Source organism: Lactuca virosa, chromosome 9, assembly GCF_052849685.1.
Source record: "Lactuca virosa cultivar CGN04683 chromosome 9, Lactuca_virosa_CGN04683_v6, whole genome shotgun sequence".
Taxonomy (NCBI): domain Eukaryota; kingdom Viridiplantae; phylum Streptophyta; class Magnoliopsida; order Asterales; family Asteraceae; genus Lactuca; species Lactuca virosa.
This window is the reverse complement of record NC_136434.1, coordinates 62,804,857-62,830,702: the sequence shown is the minus strand read 5'-3', so window position 1 is coordinate 62,830,702 and position 25,846 is coordinate 62,804,857. Positions and strand designations below refer to the sequence as shown.

Sequence of the window (25,846 nt, the reverse complement as noted above, 5' to 3'; positions counted from 1 at the left end):
CAAGTCAAAATTTCCTCCTCCTAAAAGTCAACTCTGTGGTTAGTTATTCACACGACAAATATTCGCATGACGGTTGGTTCTTGATTTATCATGAATATCCATAACAATGATAGGTTTGCAAGACATTTTAAGAAAAACATCGAAAATGTAGTCTTGCTGAAAGTTGCATAAATAAATTAGTTTCAAAATTACACCAAACATAATTCGAGACTGTTATGGAGTTCCGTTCCAGACTGTTCTACATAATCCAGATAAATTCTTTGTATTTCAGACTAGTTTTTTGTATTATGGAATATATAATTCATTTTGGAGTGTGTAGCAGACTGTTACTGTTAACCTAACTATTTGTTAGCTTTATCACTTTTGATCCTTACAATTAGTATCCTTTTATTTTAGACCCTATTAATATTTTTTTGGAACGGACCATATTTAGATATTGAATTTTTTCTAGACTTTATAAATAATTTGTTTATTTGTTTAACAGACAAAATAAATATCAGTATATTTTATGAAAAAGTTATATTATAATCTAAAAATAGTTGTCAACTTTCAAAATTAAAAAATATAAAATATTACAAAACATTTTTGTTACATAATTTTTTATAGTTATTTTTATTTTTTAACTACATATGAGAAAATTCTATCTTTTTTATAGTTTCGGAAAAAAATACATGACGAAGTTGTGCTTAACTACATATGTGAAAAGTTTATTGTCTTTTATAATTTTGAAAAATGATAACTTATATGTGTTGGTTAATGAACTTAAAAACATTAATTATTGAAGAAGCTATAAGTAAAAGTATTTTATCAAATAAAAATATGTGGAAAAATAATATATCAAAAATAATATACCATTGAAGATGCTCCTTAGAAAAAATGATGGGAAATGTTTAAAGATAATTTGCAACTAAATTGATTCTAATTTACGTGAATATTATTTCAATTCAGTTATATTTTATTAAGTAAAATAAATATTCTTATTTTTAAAATTTATATCTATGCATTAATTAAAATTATAATATATTGTTAAATCGAAATCGATGTTTTATTTTTTAATCAAACCAAAACCCTTTCAAGTATATGTTCTTCCATTTTCTCCTCTCCGCCCCTCAAAACCTCTGTCAACGCACACAAAAACATTAAATTTACATGCATTCAGAAACCCTAATTCCCGAGTCGACTCCTACCACCACCAATGAGCATGATCATGAACATGATCACGACAGCAACAGCAACATCAACGTTCTAAATTCACATTCCACCGCCGACGATCATCCCGAATACAACGACGATGAAAACTCCCAAATTCACGATGAGTTTGACCATGAAGATGAAGAAAACGAGATCGCCTTAGATGCTGAACCAGACGCCGGGGGTGGTTACGATAACAACCCGCCGGACTCGTTCTGGGTTAGCAACAACAAAGTAACAGACTGGTTGGACAACCACACGTACATCGAACGCAAAGCTTCGGTGAAATTGGTGCCAGCTGCAAGAAAATTCGATCAGGCTAAAACTCGGTCTAATCAACGATCCGTTTCCTTTAACCAGAAACCTCAGGCAACCATCATCGGGTTCCGGCAAAAACCGACGGCGCATAACGCCGATGGGAAAGCCAAACAGAACGATCGGCAGGATAACCCTCGGTTTTCTAAGAACCGGTCGTTGCCGGGGAAAAGCTTTTTTCAGCAGGTGGCTGAACCGAGGTCTCCGAGGGTGTCTTGTATTGGTCGGGTCGGTTCAATGAGAGGTCGTGCTAGGAGGACCGGGTTTTGGAAGACTGTGAAGACGGCTTTCTTGAGCAAGGTCCGGTCGAATAAGCTCTCGAGAAAAGATCTTTGATGCCGACGTCGGCCGGCGGAGTTGGTGGCGTGACGCCGGCGAATGAGTCAGAGCTGTTAAGCCGCCAACGATCGAGATTAGCGATAAGACCACGTTTTGTTTTTTTTTGGATTTTGCTATTTATGTTTTTTATTAATTTTTTTTAATTTTAATTTTTATGTACATGTGATGTGATATATTCTCTGATTTGAATTTGTTTTGGTGTTTTTCATGTAAACATAATTTGAAATAGTCAAAGAAATATTGAAATAGACTTGATGTATCAAAGAATTTAAAACTATTGATCAAATATGTAAAATACAATTTACTTGGTCTTAAATAGAAGAAAATAAACGTTACTAATTTATAAAAAAAAAAAATTATAAGCTTAACGAAAACAATTCTATTTTTAATGAAAGATCCAAAATAAAAACAATTTTATTTATTTTTTAACAAACGAGTCCAAATTGAAACTATTTAAATTATTGATGTCACGTGTGGGTCCATAAGTGCCGAGTCGATGGCTACAATTGAGGAGTTGGTACCTTCGTTTTTTGGCCTTTCTGCATATAATTATTTGAATCGTATACATATAATATTAATTTTGTCATTGTTCATCATCACAATAATATAAAAACAAAAAATAGGATACCTTTTTTGCTTAAACTTCTATTGATTATTAACAACTAACTCACCTACAAAATTTATTAGAAACTTATTTTGCTAAGTTTTATTTTAAACCACATTTGATGTTTGTTGCACCTAGAGTTTATTCATCAGTTGCGCATGGTTATGTTTTTAATGTGGAAATTTTTATTGAACCTATCAACCTGTTAAAATAAAAAAAATTATTGATAAATTTAGCAAAAAAAAGTGTTGGTTTTGTCATCATTTGGTTCCAAAATAATACACTAACAGAGATAGAGTAGAACATTTCTATTAGGCTAAGGTATTTTCCCATGAATGATTTCATTAGCATAATTGAGAATATATATATAATACATGTTATAATGAGACATGGGCCTGACTAACTGGGCTATACAAAGCTGCATAAGTGGGCTAAGTAATATGCAAACTAATATACACTAATAGAGAGATGATTAGATCTTCGATACCATATAAGGATAGGTATTCTTTATGAATGATTTTATTAGCATAATTGAGAATATATATCGATTACAATGAGACATGGTTCTGACTAACTGGTCGATATAAAGATGTACAAATAGGCTAAGGGGTTGTTTGTTTACCTCTTAATTGAAAAATTAAGAGGCAATCTCTTAAAAATTCAGATGTAGAATGTTTGATAGCATCTTATTTTTTGTCTCTTAAATTAAAAAACACCTCTTAATTTCTCAGACATGTGATTGTATCTGAAAAAATAAAGACACGCGTGGTTACTGTTTTGCCCACCACGTATTCTCTTCTATTTCACAACACAGCCTTTTTTTCCATCCCAACCATCAACGACGCCTCTCCTCCACTCCGATCTGCATCAGCTCCAATCCCATCTACTGTCGCCGCCTTCGGCTTCGCCTGTGGCGCCTTCGTCTCCGGCTCCAGCTCCAGCTGCATCGCCTCCGGCATCTTCTGTAGGTTTGCCCTTTGCTATTTCAAACCCACTTTCCCTCTTCTATTTCAATACATACGACGTTCCCTCACCCACTCCATCTCCGGTCAGTAAACCGGCTCCTTCGCCAGTGCCGCCATCGCCACCTGAAGCGAATCCCTCTAGGTCCCACATCGACAATACAACTCTTGGTAAGTTTTTTTCCCTAAAACTCAATTATTCTGGTTCAATCCTGTCACACCCCGAAACCGATGGCGGAAACGTTCCGGGGTGGAGGACGACATCTATAGCATCACAACCAATGAATAACAGCAATCATAGCAACACAACCATTACAGTGAATACTGAAGTAAAAATGTTTACATCAATTCTGAAACTTGTTTGAATTACATCATATAACTTGTATGAATATAACATTAAACTCTTATTGCTTCAACTCTTCAAAAACCCAGCAGGAACCTGTCTACTGATTTCCTGAGAATACAACCAGTTTAAAAGAGTATCAGCATAAAGCTGGTGAGTTCATAAGCGGTGGTTTGTAGTGAAAATCGTTGATGAGTTCGGAAAATATTTGAATAGTTTCAAGAAAATCCAATATTTTCCTTAGTGAAAACGTAGTGTTATCAGTTCTGTAATAAACCATGAATATCTGTATGTTTCCAAGAAAATCCGATATTTTCTTTAATGAAAAGGGTAGCGTTATCGATTTCGTATAAAAACCATGAATGTTCGTTACTGAAAACTATAGTGATATGCGAGAATACTACCTCATGTGACTAGCTAAAACTAATCATGAAGTGCAAGTATTTTATATGTGAAACCATTGCATAATCGGTTCTGTTTGAAAAACCCTGGCCTTAGCCAGAATACGTAGTGTGTATCAGTTCTATTTAGTAAAAATAGAACTGTTGAAGAGTGTTAAGTTGTAAAGTAAAGGTGATTTATACATATTGTGAGTCGTATAACCATGCTTGATATGACTAGAGACCTTTCCAACGTTCTTCAGGCGTCGAGTTAAATGACATTTGTACATCTCAGGCGTGCCCGCCTAACTGTAGCTAGCAGTCCAGATGTGGGATTGTCAGTCCCGAATAGATCTATTCACAAATCGCACGCTCTCCCTCCAGGAGACTCTGGTTATACAGTGGTAGGATTTATCCCTGTACACCTAAGGGTACAGTAGTGAAGTAGCGCCTCACAGTATCGTACAATCTAGTTTACATGTAGTGTAGTAGCGTTCTACCGTAGTGAAAATCTGTATGTATACCGTATATAATGACAATTATCGTTATGAAAAACCATGATAAAGTGGTGATGTAACTGTAAACTATTTATGTCTTCGTGCATATGTTTAATAGTGAAAGTTTCTGTACTCGTGATGTTTAGAAAATCCCAAACTATACCGATTATAGTTTGCATGAATAGTGAATAGTGTGTCCGGAAAACTATGTAAATTTTTGTGAAAACGTTCCTTATGCTCAACACAGTACAAAAGGGTTAAAGTATGAGATTTGCATAAGTTTTGAAAACATTTATGTTTAGCTTGTATTCCCCCCTGGACACATTAAAAAAATACGGAAAATGTAGGGGTATGAACTCACAGTTCTTGTTGTGAAATCGTTGACTGAAATGAAGATCCTCGAGTTGTTGCACGCGACACTTAACGGAATCCTATTATTAAATAAATATGTATATGTATCTAAATTAGCGATTTCGTTAGATAACGTGTTAGAGGTACACTTGAATTCGGTTGAGGAATATTACCGGGACTTGATCGAATCGAAGAAGGTGAGTTTTCAGTCAAAAACACCACTTAAAAGGTGTTTACGGTCGAAGAGGAGTTTACGGTTCTTGAAGGCTTGGACCATAAACTCAAGAACAGAGTTTACGGTTTCTGAAGGTTGGACCGTAAACTCAAGAACAGGGTTTACGGTTCTTGAAGGTGGACCGTAAACTCAAGAAAAATGGTTATGATTGCTGATTTCGAAGAGATAATCGTTTCCAGGCGTTCCCAAGTGACTCCAAACGTGGTTTCTCGATGATTTCCGAAGTTTGAAGGTGTTTTGAGTGTTTACGGTTAAGGTTCTTAGAGACAGAAGGAGAGAGTTTTTGGCCAGAAATGTTCTAATGAAGGTGGAGGCATCGTATTTATAGGGGTGTTGTGGGGGTCCACTCTTCACTGACCGTAAACAGGTTTACGGTCGTAAACGAGTTTACGGCCGTAAACACGTTTACGGTCGTAATCTCATTTAGACCGCAAATGCTTGATTTTTCGAGATATTCGGGTTTCCGCGCGATTTTTGGTTCCAACTCGTAAATAGTTTAATTAAATATAACTAGATTATTTTCTAAACCAAAAATTTGACGGAAAAGTTAACAAATTCGAAATTTTATTAACGAAACCTGTGTAACGGAAACAGACAAAGTTTCGGGTTGTCACATCATCCCCCCGTTAGAGGGAATTTCGTCCCGAAATTCGAACATTGGATACAAATCATGGATTAGGAAAGAGATGCGGATATTTCTGTTTCATCTGATCTTCGCGCTCCCAAGTGAATTCAGGTCCCCGCTTGGCATTCCAGCGAACCTTCACTATCGGGATGCGACTTTGTTTCGTTCGTTTGACTTCCCGATCCATGATTTCGACAGGTCCTTCCACGAAGTTGAGGTTCTCGTTGATTTCAATCTCGTCGAGAGGAATCGCAAGTGTCTCATCGGACAGACACTTCTTTAGGTTCGACACGTGGAAGACAGGGTGGATGTTGCTGAGCTCTCGGGGTAACTGAAGTTTGTATGCCACGGGACCGATCCTAGCAAGGATTTCGAACGGTCCAATGTACCTTGGGTTTAGCTTTCCACGTTTCCCAAAACGTATCATGCCTTTCCAGGGTGAGACCTTTAGAAGGACGTGGTCACCAACCTGGAACTCCAAGGGTTTTCGTCTCTTATCGGTGTAGCTCTTTTGTCTATCTCGTGAGGCTTTCAGTCGTTCTCGGATTTGTATAATTTTCTCAGTTGTTTCTCGGATGATCTCAGGACTAGTGAGAGTACTGTCGGGGCTTGACCCCTGGCTAGCTGCGTGTCACCCACTTCAGCCCAGCACAGAGGGGATCTGCACTTACGGCCATAGAGGGCTTCAAACGGCGCAGCCTTGATGCTGGTATGGTAGTTGTTGTTGTAGGAAAATTCAACCAAAGGAAGATGAGTGTCCCATGACGCACCGAAATCGATGACGCAGGCTCTCAACATGTCTTCCAAGGTCTGAATTGTTCTCTCACTCTGTCCATCAGTCTGCGGATGATAAGCCGTGCTCATATCCAAATTAGTTCCAAGAGCCTTCTGTAGTGATTGTCAGAATCTCGAGGTAAACCTGCTATCTCGATCGGAGATAATGGATGCAGGTACACCATGAAGGCGAACTATCTCTTGAATGTAGATCCGGGTGAGTCTCTCCATCTTGAAGTTTTCTTTGATTGGCAGGAAGTGGGCGGACTTCGTTAATCGATCGACAATTACCCAGATGGCATCGTGCTCACTCGGAGATCTGGGTAACTTGGTGATAAAATCCATGGTTATCCTTTCCCACTTCCACTCAGGTATTTTCGGCTGTTGAAGTAGACCTGAGGGCTTCTGATATTCGACCTTCACCTTGGCGCAAGTCAGGCACTTGCCCACGAAGGTAACGATCCATGCTTTCATGTTTGGCCACCAATAGAGCTGTTTGAGATCCAAGTACATCTTATCCGAACCTGGGTGAACGGAGTATTTCGTCTTGTGAGCCTCATTCATGACAACCTCTCTGTACCCGCCGAACTTTGGGGTCCAGATCCGGTTCATGAAATAGTACGCTCCGTCTCCTTTGACCTGCAAGTTCTTGTCCATTCCTCGCAGTGACTCATTTGCCACGTTCTCAGGTTTTAAGGCTTCCAGCTGAGCCTCTCTGATTTGCGCGGTTAAATGGGAATGGATGGTCATTGTTAGTGCCTTCACCTTACTTCCTGAATACTCCTTTCGACTGAGGGCATTTGCTACCACATTGGCCTTTCCGGGATGATAGCGAATTTCGCATTTGTAGTCACTGAGTAACTCTACCCATCGCCGTTGTCTCATGTTTAACTCTTTTTGATCGAAAATATGTTGCAAGCTCTTATGGTCGGTGAAGATAGTGCACTTGGTTCCATAGAGATAGTGTCTCCAGATCTTTAACGCAAAGACCACTGCTCCCAACTCTAAATCATGAGTTGTGTAATTGACTTCGTGTGTTTTCAACTGCCTCGAGGCATAGGCGATGACATTTCCTCTCTGGATGAGCACACACCCTAGGCCCTGATTGGATGCATCACAGTAGACCACGAAGTCTTCTGTCCCTTCGGGCAGGGACAAGATGTTGGATTAATGTCTAAGTCCATAACTATATTTGGTATGTACTTGACCCGACCTGGCATGGTCCATTTGGGTTGCACTTCACCGGCACAATTTATATGGATAGTCTTTTGAGAATAGTATATTTATGATTTATATTAATATATTATAAGTTCTAATATATTAATATGGAATCATATTATTTAATTAGTATTGATCAATAATTAATTTAGAATTAATTAAGTGATCAAAAAGAACTAATTACATATGGACTCTTATATATATGGAATGGGCCAAGTTCATTTAGGTTGGGCTAAGCTTTCATGGATGGTCCATGGAGCTTTTAACCCATGGATCCTATGTAAATGAAAGGTCATGGGTATTAGGGTTTACATGGATGTAACCCTAATCCTCCATAATATATAAAGGGGTCCTTGGCTCACAAAATTGGGACAAGTGTGTGAAAATAAGAGTGGGCCGATTTTAGTGTGCATGCATATTCTCTCAAGTTCTTCCAAGGTGTTTTGGTGAATTGTGATTCCATTTGAGGCTTCCACACTATTGGGGCTAAGCTCTTAAAGCTTGAAGACATCAAGCTACATCAAAAGGTATGTCATCTAACTAGAACTTTGTAGTATAGGTGCTTCATAATATGCTAGTTAGGATGAAACCTTGGAATAGTTAATATTTGCATGTATAATAGAGAAAACATAGATCCAAGGTTTATAGGGTTGCATGTACACCATAAGAGTGTTAGAATGCTCAAAACCCAACAGTGGTATCAGAGCCATGGGTTGTTTTCTGTTATATTGATGCAAATGTTTTATTTTTAAGTTGGAAAAAAAAGGAAAAAAAAACATGACGTTTGTCAAATTTTAAGATAATTACTTGTTTTTTGAAAAAACTAATTATTTATAAAATTTGAATCATTTGCTATATGAGTTGAATTAGGTCAAATTTAATAAAAGATAAAATGATATGATTATTTTATTAGTTTTAAACGTTTGATCTAAATGTTTTAAGGAGTTACAAATTTTGTCATAAAATTTTGGAGCTCAAAAGTTTTTTTTAAAGTTGTGATCTTAAGTGTTTTGAAACCTCCATAAGTTATGGATATGAAAGTTTTTTTTTAAAGAAAAATTGATTTAAAGTTTTTATGGAGTTACAAAATTTGGAGTTAATGTTTTAAAGAATTTCATAACTTGTTCTTAAGTTATGGAACATGAAAAGTTTCATCATAAAACAAGTATTTAACTCCATAAGTTATGGAATCCAAAGGTTTTCAAGAGTTACAAAACTTGCCCTCAAGTTTTGGAATTTGGAAAAAGCTTTTTATGAAAAAAAAAGAATTGAATTCTAAAACTCTTGGGTTCATAACTTTAACAATTAATTAAATGGTTTTAATTTTGAATTTAATAATTGGAATTATGATGTTTTATTGAATAATTCAAATTAACTCTTATGGACTTTATTAATAGTTAATTAAAGCGTTTAATTAAAAGAGTGTTATTAAATCCATAAATAAAGATATGGTTTGAGTTTAATTAAATTAAAAGTTTAGTTTAATTAATAGATTAAACCACCAAGTATTTTAAATGTCTAAAATACACCATTATACTATTATAATATTAAAAGTTTAATATATTATATGTATAAGAGCAAGTCGTCTTACCAATAGTAGGCCTCATTCACGAAGCCGGTCTATAAGGGGGGTATAAGGTTACTGCCTATAAAATGGCAGTTTAATGGGTGTCTACTCTCACCCACCGCTTCCTTGACCGGTGGAGGGTCGTTAGCCGAACGGGTAGGACAAGGACTATAATTATCCCTTCATTATAAGTATAATGATAAATACTAAGTAACTAAACACTTATAAATTCCCAATCTTAGTTACTTAGGAAAATGTGAATAAGGTGCTAATCCATGAAATTACACTTTGCACTTTGTTTAAGTTGTTAGTGGAGCGTGTGTGGTTAACCGGCACACTAACCTGGACTTAACAAGGTAGGCAAAGGGTAACTTAATGTTTATCATAGTATCGTTGGAGCGTGTGTGGTTAACCGGCACATCGATTGAGGGGTAAATATTAAGGGTACCGAGTATATTTGCATGGTTACTTCACACCTTGTTTTATGATCCTCGGCATCCCAGTCACAAAACCTGAAGGGCACACTCGAGATTGAAACATGCCATTGAAAAGTTCAATGAATCTCAAAAGAATCTAGGAGTTTCAAAACCAATTAAAACCTAATAATACATTTCGTTTATCTTGGTGGAAATTAGTGAATCGTCATTCACCTACCTTCAAATATTTTATAGCTTGGATTACGGCATCCCTCTTCCAAGTTATAAAATAGTTTGTTGGGTCCTAGCCTTAATATATCATATTGGGTGTTATATTAAGGACTTAAATCAACTTTACGTGAATTTCTCCCATTGTTGATGTCTGGTTTAGACAACAATGATCTTCCCAAACCAAGCTTTCCTAATGAATATGACTTCCCGAGTTTGGCTCATGGAAGTCATACTTCTCTTCGTCCACCTCCTCCAATTATTCTCCCTAACCCACAAGTTGAAGGTCACTCAAGCCCTAATGGCAAGCAAGGTCTATATGTGATCACATCTTAGATATGAAGTCACATATTGACAAGCCGGGAGAGTTGGGTGTCAAAGTCTTGAGAAAGTTGGATGTTCAATCACTTTATAAGTCACATAGTGAGTTCCTTTGGGACTACTATGAAACAGACTATGACATGAATCTTAATGATCATATCTATTTGCTTGGTGCTGCTGAATCAGCAATGATTTGGAACGATAGTAAAGAAAATTTGATTAGAAGATCAACTTCCCAAAAACTTTATGGACAGTGACAATGGTGACACTGGAAATCCAGAAAAAGCATTCTCTTCCCAATGGAAAGGGATTGGCCATAGTCAACCCGGTTGACCAAATGGTAAAGAGAAAGGCTAAGTCTGAGATAGTCCCATTACCAAAGGGTCCATATGTTTATTTTGCCAAAGGAAGGGGCGTTGATTGCAAAGCTGCCAAATTTACCTAAGGATGTTAAAGTCAATAAGTTTGACTCTACATCAGGTAGAGCCCATTATCTAACTCTGTTAAGTTCTATTCTGAGATCCTCATTACATGATGTGACTGGGTCACATGTTGATGTTTTAAGAATCAAAGAATAGAGAGAAATCTTAAAGGAAGTATATGTTGATTCTGATCGCGAAGGTGGATTTCGATCGCATCAGAATTTTGAGCAGTTGCTTAAGAAGTTATGATATATTGCTAAGGAATAGATAACAACAATTTTCCATGTGGATTGTAAGGATAAGTTTTTCCGCAAAGTTTTAAAATAAAAGAAAATTGTTTAATTTTGTTTATTTGAAGTATCCTTACAATGGCATTTGTGGAAAAATTATTGCTTATATGATTCCACTGACAACAATATTGGAAAATGGATTTGATTCTTTCATTTGTGGTAGTGTCTAAATTTACCAAATCAGGAAAGTTCCTCATCACCCAAGTTTCAATTGGACCGAAACTTGGAATCATGCAAGTTGAATAGTATGATGAATGAGAACTTTCAAGCATTGGAAAATCAAGACTAATTACTTGTTCACATGGATGTGTGAGTCAAGTGAAGGACTAAAGGGATCGAGTACACATTCTTGTGCACTGGTCATGTCCACCACAAAGCTCGTTAAGACTATTTGATTTAATAAAGTTTAGTAAATATGGTTATACTTACAAGTTTAAGTATAATTCTGAAACATTGGAAAAGTCTCAATGTATGGCAGAACGAATGGGAAGAATCAAATTAGGCTGAAAGATAAAAGTTTCTCAAATCTGAAAAGATGGGAGAGTACTTTAGTATCATGTTTGTGATCATCTTAATGATTTAGAAATCATATCACAATTAGTCCTCTAAAGGTCATCTTAGTTCATTCTTATGACTAAGAAGAGGAGTCATGAATTGTTGAAATGGTTAGATCAGGAAGATGAGTCATACTTCGTTCCAAAACAATTCTTAGAGTTATACTCCAAGATTGTAACTTGAGTGACATATCTTAAAGAAAGGTTTAAAACACTTGTCAAATGTAAGAGTAAAAGTGTCCTACTCTTGTACATTTGAAATTGGTAAGTTGTGATGTTTTGGATAAAACAAAGATCAACTAAGGCCAATTGTGTGAAGTGTTTGTCTTGATAAAGAATCCACACTATCTCTTGAATATTTGGCAAGATAGTCTTATATGTCAAGAGGATAGTGGGAGTCTTAAAGATCCTAAAAAGAATTTCAAGAACTAATCAAGAATAAAACCTGAGGTTCTTCACTAGCACACGACTTGAGGTTTATAACCTATCGTGTTGACATATTCTATGGCCATTCCAGTTAAAGTTGGCTTTGCATAGGAGTTCTGAAAGTTCTCAATTGGTTGCATAACAACTTGGAAGCAATGGCAGGCCCTGTACTGCCAGGTGGCAAGAAGTTAAGATTGCATAAGTTCAGTCCATATGAGTTTGGATTTGTCATTATCCTTTTCTTGTGACTATGGTTTTGACGATTCACATGGATAAGAACACATACACCATAAAATCTAAGGGTCATAAGGTTTCTCTCCGATTCATGAAAATGATGGTGAGGAAACACTTCCACCAAGTAGATTTGAAGTAGATGGCAAAAGGTCTAAATAATTGAGACTATGATTACGGCATCCCTTTTCATAGTTCTGAAAATGTTTAGACACACATGCATGCTATCTAAGGAAAGGTGTATGATTTTGATAAAGTTTTATCAAAGCATCTCGTATCAGAAATCTGAACTTTGGTAAGAAAGTCAATAAAGTATTGATTTCTAGAAGTCCAACTGATTTCTGAGTACATGTCAAAGCTAGTGGGAGCATAAGTGTTATGCTAATAATCATCATGTTAGTGGGAGCATGATAATTATTGTTAGTGTTGCAAGTTAGCAATGTTAATTATAGAAAACAAAAGTTTCAATTCGTGAGGCTGCAGGGATTGAAAAAGTTGTTTTGCTATAATTAAGGGAGAGGATATACTTCATTTCAGTTCTAAAGGCTTAGATTGAGACCTTAATCATCTTTAATCAAGAATATATATATATGAATTTCATGTTGGATTGGTTCAACTTAAGGAAATTCTATATATTGCGTTCTCAAAATTCGATTATGATTACGGCATCCCTCTTCATAGTCAAATTTTGAAAACATGGCAAATAAAAATATTGTAGCAAAAGACTGGTCTAGAATCATGTCTTTATGTGAGTCATCATGAATCGTGTACCATTTGCTTTGGGTACAGGATCGATTGCATGTGCTATAATATTTGTCATTTCTAAATTTTTCCAAATGCCCAGAGGCATTAAGAAGGGAAAAGGTCTAGAATTGGATATGACTAAAATGATTAAGCAATTGTCGAGGACAATCTGAGGTTTACCAAAGATTGGTTGCTCAGGGACAGTTGGAAGTATAGTGCTAATTTTGAGGCATCTCTTGTTCAGAAGTGATAGTCAAAATGAGAATATGGAGTTGTCTCCATAGGTGGAAGTTATCTGTGTAAGATTAGAAAACTTAATGCAAGAAGCATGTCCAAAGCAATGTACTTTGAATATGAGATTTAGTTTCCATGGAGTTGATCTCCATTGGAATACCTTATAATGACTGTTGACAAGTCTTTGTGACTTTGTACATATTCATTACAGGAGGGTCAGTGCATATAAGTTTAAAATCTAAACAGATTTCGATAAATGATAGGAATTTGAAATTCTCACATTTTTCGATAAGGATTTGGGAGTGTGAAATTAGAATCATTGAAATTATGTTCAATTGGTTTATTTCACAAAGTAAGGATCATAGACAAACATAGAGTGCATACTTGGTGTATGGCAAAGCTATTGTTTAAGAAAAACATAGTGTACATGCTTGGAGCATGGGACAACTAGTGTTTTTAATTCAAGTACAAAGTTGATAAAACCGAAACAATGAATAATGAGTAATCAGTATGGTGATAAATAAAAGTGTTTATTTATATTCATAGGGTTTGATACCATATTTGATTCATTTATTCTTGTGTTTCACTTTGCATGTTTTGACTTCCACAATAACTAAGTCGCTCTTCCTGAATGATTAAGTTATTCAAACCATCCACAGTCGGCCATATGTTGGAAGTAGATATGAATCAAGACTGTCATGGGTTGGTTTGTAGAGGTCCAAGTTGGTGGACAAAGTGGTGCTACAACACTCATGAGTGCTCATAAGTTCTGAGTATTGGATTCAACCCGCGCTCATTTGAATCACTTCATGGATTTTATCACGAGTGATCATGAGACGATAATATCTTATATCCTTCAAACCTAGAGATATGAGTTTTTACTATGAGTTGGTTATACATTGATTGCACGAAAACGCATTTGGTAACTCGATGTTATAAAACGTGCCTTTGTGTATGATTCAACAAGTAGTAGAACAAGCCATATGAGTCGAAGTTTATCCATTCCTTTTACCTTCGGGATAAAAGCGATATATGTGGGCCCCTCGATGATTTAGCGATGACACATGTGAGTGCTTGGCCAAGCCAGGACTAATTTGATTTGTTCAATCAGTCAGTCATCATAAATCGGAAATCGGGAAACAACAAATGGACAGAGAGAATGATTGATAATCCATGTCTCAGTCCATATGATATCTAGAATGGAGGAATATATGATCCCTTATCTAATGGACAAGTCATTGACAAAGGTCAGAGTTCATCGGCAAGGTCAGAGTTCGACAACGGCTTTAAGAGCTACGATTGCCAGTTAGGTTTTGAAGTCATACTCAATAATAGTTTTAGACTTATCCAAGTGGGAGACTGTTGGATTAATGTCTAAGTCCATAACTATATTTGGTATGTACTTGACCCGACCTGGCATGGTCCATTTGGGTTGCACTTCACCGGCACAATTTATATGGATAGTCTTTTGAGAATAGTATATTTATAATTTATATTAATATATTATAAGTTCTAATATATTAATATGGAATCATATTATTTAATTAGTATTGATCAAGAATTAATTTAGAATTAATTAAGTGATCAAAAAGAACTAATTAAATATGGACTCTTATATATATGGAATGGGCCAAGTTCATTTAGGTTGGGCTAAGCCTTCATTGATGGTCCATGGAGCTTTTAACCCATGGATCCTATGTAAATGAAAGGTCATGGGTATTAGGGTTTACATGGATGTAACGCTAATCCTCCATAATATATAAAGGGGTCATTGGCTCACAAAATTGGGACAAGTGTGTGAAAATAAGAGTGGGCCGATTTTAGTGTGCATGCATATTCTCTCAAGTTCTTCCAAGGTGTTTTGGTGATTTGTGATTCCATTTGAGGCTTCCACACTATTGGGGCTAAGCTCTTAAAGCTTGAAGACATCAAGCTACATCAAAAGGTATGTCATCTAACTAGAACTTTGTAGTATAGGTGCTTCATAATATGCTAGTTAGGATGAAACCTTGGAATAGTTAATATTTTCATGTATAATAGAGAAAACATAGATCCAAGGTTTATAGGGTTGCATGTACACCATAAGAGTGTTAGAATGCTCAAAACCCAACACAAGATAGGTGCGCTGCATAGGGCCCACTTCAATGTTTGAAATGCAGTGTCTTGCTTGGCTTCCCAACTGAAGGTTACCCCCTTCTGGGTCAGGGTAGTTAAGGGCTTAGCAATTCTGGAGAAGTTTTGGATGAACCTGCGATAATAGCCCGCGAGACCCAAGAATTGCCAGATTTCTGTGGGTGTCTTTGGTGCAGACCAGTTCTCAATCACCTTGATCTTGGAAGGGTCCATGTGTATTCCTTCCTTGCTAATCACGTGTCCAAGGAAATTCACCTTCCTGATCCAGAATTCGCACTTCGAGAATTTCGCGTATAGCTTTTCTGCCCTTAATGTTTCCAACACATGCCTTAAGTGATGTTTATGATCATTCTCACTCCGCGAATAGACAAGTATATCGTCGATGAACACAATCACGAACTTGTCTAAGAAAGGGCGGCACACCCGATTCATCAGGTCCATGAATACTGCTGGTGCGTTGGTTAGACCAAAGGGCATTACTACAAACTCGTAGTGTCCATAGCGAGTTCGGAATGCTGTTTTGGGCACATCATTCTCATGAACTCGCAACTGATGGTACCATGATCTTAGATCTATCTTTGAGAAATAACTGGCTCCCTGAAGTTGGTCGAAGAGATCGTCGATTCTGGGTAAGGGATATCGGTTCTTGATGGTCAGCTTATTCATCTCTCGGTAGTCAATGCACATCCGAAAGGATCCATCTTTCTTTTTCACGAATAATATCGGAGCTCCCCAGGGTGAGGAACTCGGCCTTATGAATCCCTTACTGATCAGCTCATTGAGCTGAGTGGATAATTCTAGCATTTCCGCTGGTGCTAAACGGTAAGGGGATTTAGCTACAGGAGTAGCTCCGGGGATTAAGTCGATACAAAACTCGAATTGGCGCTCGGGAGGGATTCCTGGGAGATCTTCGGGAAAAATATTAGGAAAGTTACAGACTTCGGGGATGCTCTCGAGGTCTCTAACTCCTTGCGTCATGTCTAAAACGTGAGCTAGAAATGCATGGCACTCCTTTCGCAGATACTTCCGAGCTTTGATACATGAAATGATTCGGAGGTTCGAGCTAGGTTTATCTCCTTAAATCATGAGAGCTTCGCCAGAGGGAAGATTGAGACGGATAGCCTTCTCGAAGCAAAGAATATCAGCATGATTGGGACTCAACCAATCCATGCCGATAATGACATCGAAACTCTTGATGGACACAGGCATAAGATTGATAGGAAAAGAATAATTGTCTAGGGTAAGAGTACAGCCTATGAATATGTCGTTAGTGCTCTCCTTCTTTCCGTTAGCCATCTCGACGGTAAATGTTTCGGTTAGAGGTTGGGATTTACATTTGATTAGATGTTTGAATGTATGACTAACAAAACTCCTCTCCGCACCAGAATCGAAGAGAATGCATGCATAAGAGTTGTCAAGGAGGAACGTACCCGTAACAACGGTAGGATCAGCAACTGCTTCCTCCTGGCCCATCACTAGAACTCTCCCTGCATTGCCACCAGTTGTTGCCTTGGGGCAGTTTCTCCTTAAGTGCCCAGCCTCTCCACATCCATAACAAGTTTGACCAGCGCCCGCTCCCGGAGCCTGGTTGGTTGGTTGAGCTGGTGTCTTGCAGTATCGAGCTGTGTGTCCTTTCTTTCCACAGCTGTTGCAACTCAACTCACGGCAGAGTCCGTGATGGTGGAAGTTACATTTATTGCACAGGGGTAGTTTTCCAGCATAACCGCCGGTAGGAGATTAGGTGGTTGGAACAGCAGTGGGAGCAGCAGCAGGAGCAGTAACAGCATGAACTGCCACTATTTGTTGTTTCTTGGAGGGCTCCTATGAAGACTGACCCTTTCGTTTGTTACCAAACTTCTTCTTCTTCCCACCACTTTCCTTTTGTAGTTCAGAGACAACTGCCACTTCATCCAGATCGATTCCATGACCGATCAGAGTCTGTGCCATATCCTTGGCGCTTTCAAATGTGGTCGGCCTCGCAGCCAAGACATTTTCTTTTGTTGGTTGTGTCAGTCCCCAGATGTACCTTTCAATTTTCTTGCTTTCCGAGGTGACCATTCCCGGACAGAGGAGAACCAGATCACAGAATCTAGCGGTGTAGGCAGCGATGTCAGAACCCTTCATCTTCAAGTTCCAGAGTTCGTGCTCCAACTTTTGCACTTCGCCCCTCGGGCAGTACTCAGCGAGCATGAGCTCCTTCAATCTTTCCCAACCCATGTCATTAGCCACTGGCAGGGTTAGGGTTTTGACCCGACCATTCCACCAGGTCAAGGCTCTGTCGGTGAAGGTGCAAGCGGCGAACTTCACCTTGTAGGAACACTCTTTTTGATGTCCCTGACTTCCATCTTGTCTCTGGGGGTCGGTTCCACCTCCAGTCCCACCAGCGTTCACTTGTGCCATTGCTGCAGTCACGGCAGCTGTAACTGCTGCCTGGAACATGACAGGGTTGAACTGAGGGGGTGGTGGTGGTGGCGGAGTGTCGTCGTTCCTTCTGGTGGGTCTTGGTCGAGGAGGCATCTTGTTCTAGAAACAATCAGGAAGAAGAGGATGGTAAGTCCTCGAGATATAAAAAAACAAAATATATCTCATCCTGATAATGAAAGTATTCTACCGAGCGATAAACACAGAAAGGTTACTAATACAAGTAAGTTATCGCTTAAGGAAGGAGAGGTAGCAACACTTAGAGTGAATCTGTATACTGAGTTTGATTCTAGCGAAAATACTCCTATAGTATTTTATGTGAGATGATTTTGGTAAGTTTTAGGCCTGCTGTAGCACCACAGTCACTCCCAAACACATGTTGGTCATGTCTCAACTGAATATAGTTGATCAGGCTATATTCACCCTAGACATGATTACATAACTGCCCAGGTTTAACCGCAGTGTTCCAGCATCCAAATACTTTTGTTCTGTTCTACTAACGACACGAATTTTGTTATGTGTGCATGCTCGTATACTTTTATAAAAATACTTTATATTTTGAAAGTATACTTTTAGCGTAGAGCACTTAGGCCCCTTAGTGTTTATAGTTGTATACCACGTAAGGTTCGGTATACTAGTTCGCTATAAACAAGGGCTTTGATACCAATCTGTCACACCCCGAAACCGATGCGGAAACGTTCCGGGGTGGAGGACGTCATGTATAGCATCACAACCAATGAATAACAGCAATCATAGCAACACAACCATTACAGTGAATACTTAAGTAAAAATGTTTACATCAATTCTGAAACTTGTTTGAATTACATCATATAACTTGTATGAATATAACATTAAACTCTTATTGCTTCAACTCTTCAAAAACCCAGCAGACACCTGTCTACTGATTTCCTGAGAATACAAGCAGTTTAAAAGAGTATCAGCATAAAGCTGGTGAGTTCATAAGCGGTGGTTTGTAGTGAAAATAGTTGATGAGTTCGGAAAATATTTGAATAGTTTCAAGAAAATCCAATATTTTCCTTAGTGAAAACGTAGTGTTATCAGTTCTGTAATAAACCATGAATATCTGTATGTTTCCAAGAAAATCCGATATTTTCTTTAGTGAAAAGGGTAGCGTTATCGATTTCGTATAAAAACCATGAATGTTCGTTACTGAAAACTATAGTGATATGCGAGAATACTACCTCATGTGACTAGCTAAAACTAATCATGAAGTGCAAGTATTTTATATGTGAAACCATTGCATAATCGGTTTTGTTTGAAAAACCCTGGCCTTAGCCAGAATACGTAGTGTGTATCAGTTCTATTTAGTAACAATAGAACTGTTGAAGAGTGTTAAGTTGTAAAGTAAAGGTGATTTATACATATTGTGAGTCGTATAACCATGTTTGATATGACTAGAGACCTTTCCACCGTTCTTCAGGCGTCGAGTTAAATGACATTTGTACATCTCAGGCGTGCCCGCCTAACTGTAGCTAGCAGTCCAGATGTGGGATTGTCAGTCCCGAACAGATCTATTCACAAATCTCACGCTCTCCCTCCAGGAGACTCTGGTTATACAGTGGTAGGATTTATCCCTGTACACCTAAGGGTACAGTAGTGAAGTAGCGCCTCACAGTATCGTACAATCTAGTTTACATGTAGTGTAGTAGCGTTCTACCGTAGTGAAAATCCGTATGTATACCGTATATAATGATAATTACCGTTATGAAAAACCATGATAAAGTGGTGATGTAACTGTAAACTATTTCTGTCTTCGTGTATATGTTTAATAGTGAAAGTTTCTGTACTCGTGATGTTTAGAAAATCTCAAACTATACCGATTATAGTTTGCATGAATAGTGAATAGTGTGTCCGGAAAACTATGCAAATTTTTGTGAAAACGTCCCTTATGCTCAACACAGTACAAAAGGGTTAAAGTATGAGATTTGCATAAGTTTTGAAAACATTTATGTTTAGCTTGTATTCCCCCCCTGAACACATTAAAAAAATACGGAAAATGTAGGGGTATGAACTCACAGTTCTTGTTGTGAAATCGTTGACTGGAATGAAGATCCTCGAGTTGTTGCACGCGACACTTAACGGAATCCTATTATCAAATAAACACGTATATGTATCTAAATTAGCGATTTCGTTAGATAACGTGTTAGAGGTACACTTGAATTCGGTTGAGGAATGTTACCGGGACTTGATCGAATCGAAGAAGGTGAGTTTTCAGTCAAAAACACCACTTAAAAGGTGTTTACGGTCGAAGAGGACTTTACGGTTCTTGAAGGCTTGGACCGTAAACTCAAGAACATAGTTTACGGTTTCTGAAGGCTTGGACCGTAAACTCAAGAACAGAGTTTACGGTTTCTGAAGGTTGGACCGTAAACTCAAGAACAGGGTTTACGGTTCTTGAAGGTGGACCGTAAACTCAAGAAAAATGGTTATGATTGCTGATTTCGAAGAGATAATCGTTTCCAGGCGTTCCCAAGTGACTCCAAACGTGGTTTCTCGATGATTTCCGAAGTTTGAAGGCGTTTTGAGTGTTTACGGTTAAGGTTCTTAGAGAGAGAAGGAGAGAGTTTTTGGCCAGAAATGTTCTAATGAAGGTGGAGGCATCGTATTTATAGGGGTGTTGTGGGGGGTCCACTCTTCACTGACCGTAAACAGGTTTACGGTCGTAAACGAGTTTACGGCCGTAAACACGTTTACGGTCGCAATCTCATTTAGACCGCAAATGCTTGATTTTTCGAGATATTCGGGTTTCCGCGCGATTTTTGGTTTCAACTCGTAAATAGTTTAATTAAATATAACTAGCTTATTTTCTAAATCAAAAAGTTTGACGGAAAAGTTAACAAATTCGAAATTTTATTTACGAAACTCGCGTAACGGAAACGGACAAAGTTTCGGGTTGTCACAAATCCCAATCCCAAACAAGCATTCAAGATTTCTTTCCCTAAAACTCGATAAAGATTAATTTTAGCCACGATTGGTGTCGTTCTCCCATTAATTTTTTTTAGCTTGATTTTGTCGATCCTACCCCTTATGTTGTAGCCCCTGTTCATCAAAGTGATTGGTACTTGTTAGGTTATATTTCAATTTTGATCTGATGTGGTTTTTGGATTCAAATAAAGTCAAAGTTAAGGTTTATTGGATTCAAATAAAGTCAAAGTTACAGCATGGTGGTCGATTTCCCGTTGGAGATGTTGCCCTGATCATGTTTTATGTAGTTGGTTTTGGAGGTTGATTTCATAGTTGTAGCCTGTTGTGTGCTACTGCAAATTTTGTTGATTTAAAATTAACATTTCATACTTGAAATATTCTTCTCAAGTGATTGCATATATCTCATTTGTCAAAGAAAATGTTGTTGATAGAGTTCTTCAAGAGAAGTTATGGTGGTGGTGACTATGGTGGTGTATATGAGAACTCTGGTTATGGTAATGCTGGTGTCTGGTGATAGAGTTCTTCCGATTATAGCATTATGTAGTTATGTGTAGCTCATGTTTGCTATAGTTGTATGTGTTTTCATATGTGTTGGATTTTGTAGGGTGTTTATATTTGGATTTTGTAGGGTGTTTTGATTTTGTATGGTGTTTATATTTTTGTATAATTATTTAAGAAGTTGGTTAAATTATTTTATAAAATAGAATTATTGAATTTAGCAAAAAATAATACAGAAGGGTAAAATGGTCATTTTCATTATTCAGTACAGCAATTTAGAGGTTCCAACCAAACAGCTTGTTAAAAATTCAGATCCTCTTAGAAATTCAGACCTCTTAAAGTTTCAGATCTTAAAAATTCAGATCCTGCCAAACAGCCCCTAAGCAATATACAAAATAATATGCACTAATAATTTCAACTTTGAAAAGCATATTATCGAAGATTTTAAGGAGGGTTTAAAAATTAAAGTGATCAAGGATATATAGGTATTGTTCTCATGTTGTGTTACATTGTTTGATCAAAAGAACTCGTCGCCTCCTTCCTATCCAACTTGAGGTCCATAAAGGGTCACCTGACACCATTCTATACCCTGCATTTGTGTACAATTTACGAGCACCCCAATCATCTTCATAAGCTCTCAACACCAGATACTTGTATCCCCAAATATTAGCCAACGTTTCGCATGCCTTGAGCAATATACTTGCAACTTTTTTGCGTCTATCAATAATCCAAGTCTTGTAAAATATTTGTGAATATGCATTGGTGAAATGTAAGGTACATCTAGTGAACATGTTTTGGTGTATGAAAATGATGAGTTATTTACTAAAATGATCATAATTGGTGTGAAATATACTCACCTGACCATACTTTTGTATTATATTACATAATGACCACCTAAATAGCTAAAAACATCCCATGAGTTCACAAGGGTAATTACTTTTTGACAAAGAAAAACATTTTATGCTAAAAATTATCGCTAGTTTTAGCTGTGAATTAGCAAATAAACTCAATTTGGCGAATATTTCGCGTGTAAACTCAAAAACTCGAATTTTTTAAACTTCACGAAGCTAAATATTTCTAACGAACAACAACAAAAGAAAATGTGGTTGAAACGGGTATGATGTAAGATCTCAACAAAGACAATTAAATGTTATTTTTTTGATCAGCTTCCATGTTTAAAAGTACTTTTAATGGAATTTTAATCAGCAACTTAAATTTTGGAAACGGGAAAGTATGCACATTAGTCATTTTGACTAGACCTTATATTTGCTTAAGTTTTTCATAAATATTTATTCGCACCTTTTTTTTTACTTGGGGAGTATTTGTGAATTTGATTATATTCGCTACTTTGCGGCTAAAGTTAGCGAAGTTTTGTTTTGTGTTAGAAAAAAAATTAAGTTTGCGAATTTTACGGGGATTTTTAGCGATTTAGATGGTTATTTTGTGATTTAAAAAAAAAAAAAAGATGATCACGTAAGTATATATCATATCAAACAATATACGATCATTTTAGTAAATAGCTCTAAAATGATACATTAAATCAATTATATTTGTGATAAAGTATGCACTAGAGATTATTGCATACCTGAAATCACGTAACACTGCTATTCCTGACACGTAAAGATATTCATCTGCCCCGGATAGATACCCAAGAACTGATTCATCCCTGAAAACCGTTACATCCACGACTCCTACTAATTGTTGTCTATCCTCAATTTCACTTGTGATCGTTTCAGCAACCAAACATGCGTATCTAACATCAAAATTCGATTGAAATTGATGAAATATGATTAGTGAATCGGATAAAATTTCATTTTAGACTTTTAAGGGTTAAATTAGTTCATTGTCACTTCAAACTCATAATCATTTGAGCATGTAAAATGGACATGTTGGTGAATCTTAAACAAATATATATAAATATAAACGTGAAAGAAAACTCACCTATCAGGTGGTGAATTTTTTAATCTGTAAAGTAGTCCTGCAAGAACCTCCGCCTGAATTTTGGTACAATATTAATAATGTTCAAATTTTGTTTTGTTCGAATACAAATCAGATTATGATATCGATTCTGTTTTTCCGTTTGAAACCAACGAACCCAAAAACCTAATGACCCGGAACAACGTACAACATGTATTACATAAAGTATAAGTCTTTAAAGCATACCTGAAAGAACTGGAAGAACACGTCATTAAATAAAATAACTGGTTCATAAAAAGCCTCAGCTTGAATATTGGCCACACTCCTCATTTCATGATCCTCTTCAACCATCTTCCTCACTTTCCATCCATACCCTTGTACTAAATTACCAAAATGACCCTTCCCACCACCATCGCCACCATCAGCCACCTGTTCTTGAAGTTGCTGACTAGAAGATGATACAGAAGAACAATGGCAAAGGTGCTGACTTTTGCTGACTTTCTGCAGAAACAAGAATCTGGGGTGAAAAATATTGAATCTTGAAGGTGGGGTTGGAGTGAAACTCCATGGGAAGTGAGAGAAGAATTCCATGGAGATTGTGAAGGTGTTTAAATGGTGTAAAACAACCATTGTTTTGGCTTTGATTTTACTCAATTCAGAAGCTTCTCTTTCTTTTCATGTCTTTAATGGCTTGATTGCTATTTGTTGAATGTCTTTCTCTTGTTTGTGCTTTACACATGTTATAATTATTTTTGCACTGTATTTATTCATGGGTTTGTAGAAAAGGTTTTTTGTTTATATAAATCACACGTATACTTACTATTGAGAATGATTTTTTTTATAAAAGTACATGAATCTTTTTATTAATATACGAGTTTGCTCTTTCTGTATTTGATTTATAAGTTAATAAAAAAATCAAGCTTCAAAGAGATGGTATACATTTTAGATGTATTTTTGCTGATAAAAATTTGTAATTTATATACCAGATTTCTACATTTTGTTAATGAAACAAGTATATCAGATGCTTGAAACTCGAAACAAACGTTATTTTTATTTATAATGTAAAAAATTTAATGCATATATTCTATAAAGTGTCTTTCAAATGTAAATCATTACGACCACTTACATACACACTTCACTAAAATCTTTTACAAACACCCCCCTTAAAATTAGTGACATTACCTTTTTGACCCTCTTGTTTCAAATTTTGGCACCTGCCTTTGTTTGAGAAACTTCCATGTGTTAAGTAAAATATATATTATTTTTTTTACTTTCAGTTCTATTGTTTGTAATTTTTCTCCATAAGTCGAACTTAATTACTTACCTTTCATTGTTAACTTATATATTATATGCAGGAGACTGAAACTGAAGATCATTCTATGTTACTCATTTTTCTTGTATAAATCACAAAAAAACTGTTTTTCTATCATTAAATATAAGATGTCTACAGTTTATCTTTTGGTTTGTTGATATTTTACTTTCGGTACTATATCTCTTTTATCTTTACACCATTTTGAATGAGATTTGTGTTTGTTGTTGTTTTTGATTTGTATCTAATTTATAATCGGGGGTTATTCATTACTTTTAAACAAATGGAAACCAAGAGTGGAGTGTAGAAAACAAAAAGGACTAGCATGTAAGTTTTAACCATTTCACGAATGGTTAACATGAAAGACACGTGTTAGGCTAGTTTTTGTTTGCTACTTATATGGCCTCACTTAAATAAAAATCTTATCCTACTTTATCCCAAATATCATCTATCAAATATTAATAGATGAGGTGGTATATGCTATATAACTTGTTATAAAATATTTTAGGATGAAATCTATGTAAGAGCGAATTTTATAGAGTTTAATTTTAAGGTAGTCCATCGTTAAAAATAAAAAAAAAAAAATAAATAAATAAAAAAAAAAAAAAAACGATAAATTAAAATGTTAGTTCAAATTTAAACTTCGACTAAAAATCACATGGTTTAAAATATTACTTTTATAATCTATTAGGCATTTTTGGTTTGAACTGAATGTTTTTCGTTTTAGTTAGGTTTAATCTAATTAACCTTTTTATTTATATCCTCTTTTTTCATTGTAATTATATTTTTCTTCATACAATAATAAAACCTTAACCATATTTTATCTTTATTATTCATTAGTTTATATGGTATCAAAGTCGTATTCTGATTGTTTGGTATGATTTTTTGATTTGTTTTTGTATTCCTTTCTAGTTTGATTTGTTCGAATTTGTCGTTTTAAGGGTTTCAGTTATTGTTGTTATTTTGTCACTATATGATTTGATTTGTTTGATTTTCGTTAATTTCGCGTCGCGGTTTGTGAATCTAGCGACGATTTCTGAAGAGAACGATTGTTTGTTTGTCTTGGTTATTGTTTGAAGTTTAGATTGTTCGGTTATTGCCAATATTTGTCGATTTTGAGGGTTTTGTTGTTTTTTTTTGTCTGTTGGTGTTCGTTATTGTTTTTGAGGGTTTGATCGGTACCCAAAGTTGCTTTTAATGAATGTGTTTACTACACACAAAAGAACCATTAAAAGTCTCAGTACCCATTGTTATTGAACAAGGCAAAACAGCAACAAGACAGACCATCTGGATTGTTTCATCCATCATTTCAGTCACATAACCATCGTCCAACACATTATAATAATGTTGCACCT

At 36.4% G+C, this 25,846-nt stretch overlaps 2 protein-coding genes across 4 annotated transcripts; one reads left to right on the top strand and one right to left on the bottom strand.

Annotated features, from left to right (window-relative positions):
* The first annotated feature begins 1,047 nt into the window (after positions 1-1,047).
* Positions 1,048-2,093, top strand: LOC145136175 (uncharacterized). Its single transcript, XM_079070356.1, has one exon. It carries the CDS (start codon positions 1,150-1,152, stop codon positions 1,840-1,842), a length of 693 nt encoding a protein of 230 aa, XP_078926482.1. The 5' UTR covers positions 1,048-1,149; the 3' UTR covers positions 1,843-2,093.
* A 1,700-nt stretch (positions 2,094-3,793) lies between these two features.
* Positions 3,794-24,074, bottom strand: LOC145137638 (Acyl-CoA N-acyltransferases (NAT) superfamily protein). 3 transcript variants are annotated; one of them, XM_079071769.1, is made up of 4 exons: positions 23,429-24,068; positions 23,207-23,259; positions 22,851-23,018; positions 3,794-3,865 (listed from the first exon to the last, which is right to left on the bottom strand). In XM_079071769.1, exons 1-4 carry the CDS (start codon positions 23,810-23,812, stop codon positions 3,832-3,834), a joined length of 639 nt encoding a protein of 212 aa, XP_078927895.1. In that variant the 5' UTR covers positions 23,813-24,068; the 3' UTR covers positions 3,794-3,831. The 3 variants fall into 3 exon arrangements, with proteins under 3 accessions (XP_078927895.1, XP_078927893.1, XP_078927894.1); XM_079071767.1 differs by lacking the exon at positions 3,794-3,865 and adding an exon at positions 21,497-21,982 and having other exon boundaries at positions 23,429-24,035; XM_079071768.1 differs by lacking the exon at positions 3,794-3,865 and adding an exon at positions 21,865-21,999 and having other exon boundaries at positions 23,429-24,074.
* Positions 24,075-25,846: the final 1,772 nt, after the last annotated feature.

What these genes read in the sequence shown, in the direction of transcription:
- LOC145136175 (XM_079070356.1), top strand. Translation starts at nt 1,150, where the DNA reads ATGCATTCAGAAACCCTAATTCCCGAGTCGACTCCTACCACCACCAAT.
- LOC145137638 (XM_079071767.1), bottom strand. Translation starts at nt 23,812, where the DNA reads ATGGTTGTTTTACACCATTTAAACACCTTCACAATCTCCATGGAATTC. An exon ending in TGTTCTTCCAGTTCTTTCAG is followed by an intron (nt 23,260 to 23,428) that starts GTATGCTTTAAA and finishes ACCAAAATTCAG; the next exon opens with GCGGAGGTTCTTGCAGGACT. An exon ending in GCAGTGTTACGTGATTTCAG is followed by an intron (nt 21,983 to 22,850) that starts GTATGCAATAAT and finishes GATTATTGATAG; the next exon opens with ACGCAAAAAAGTTGCAAGTA.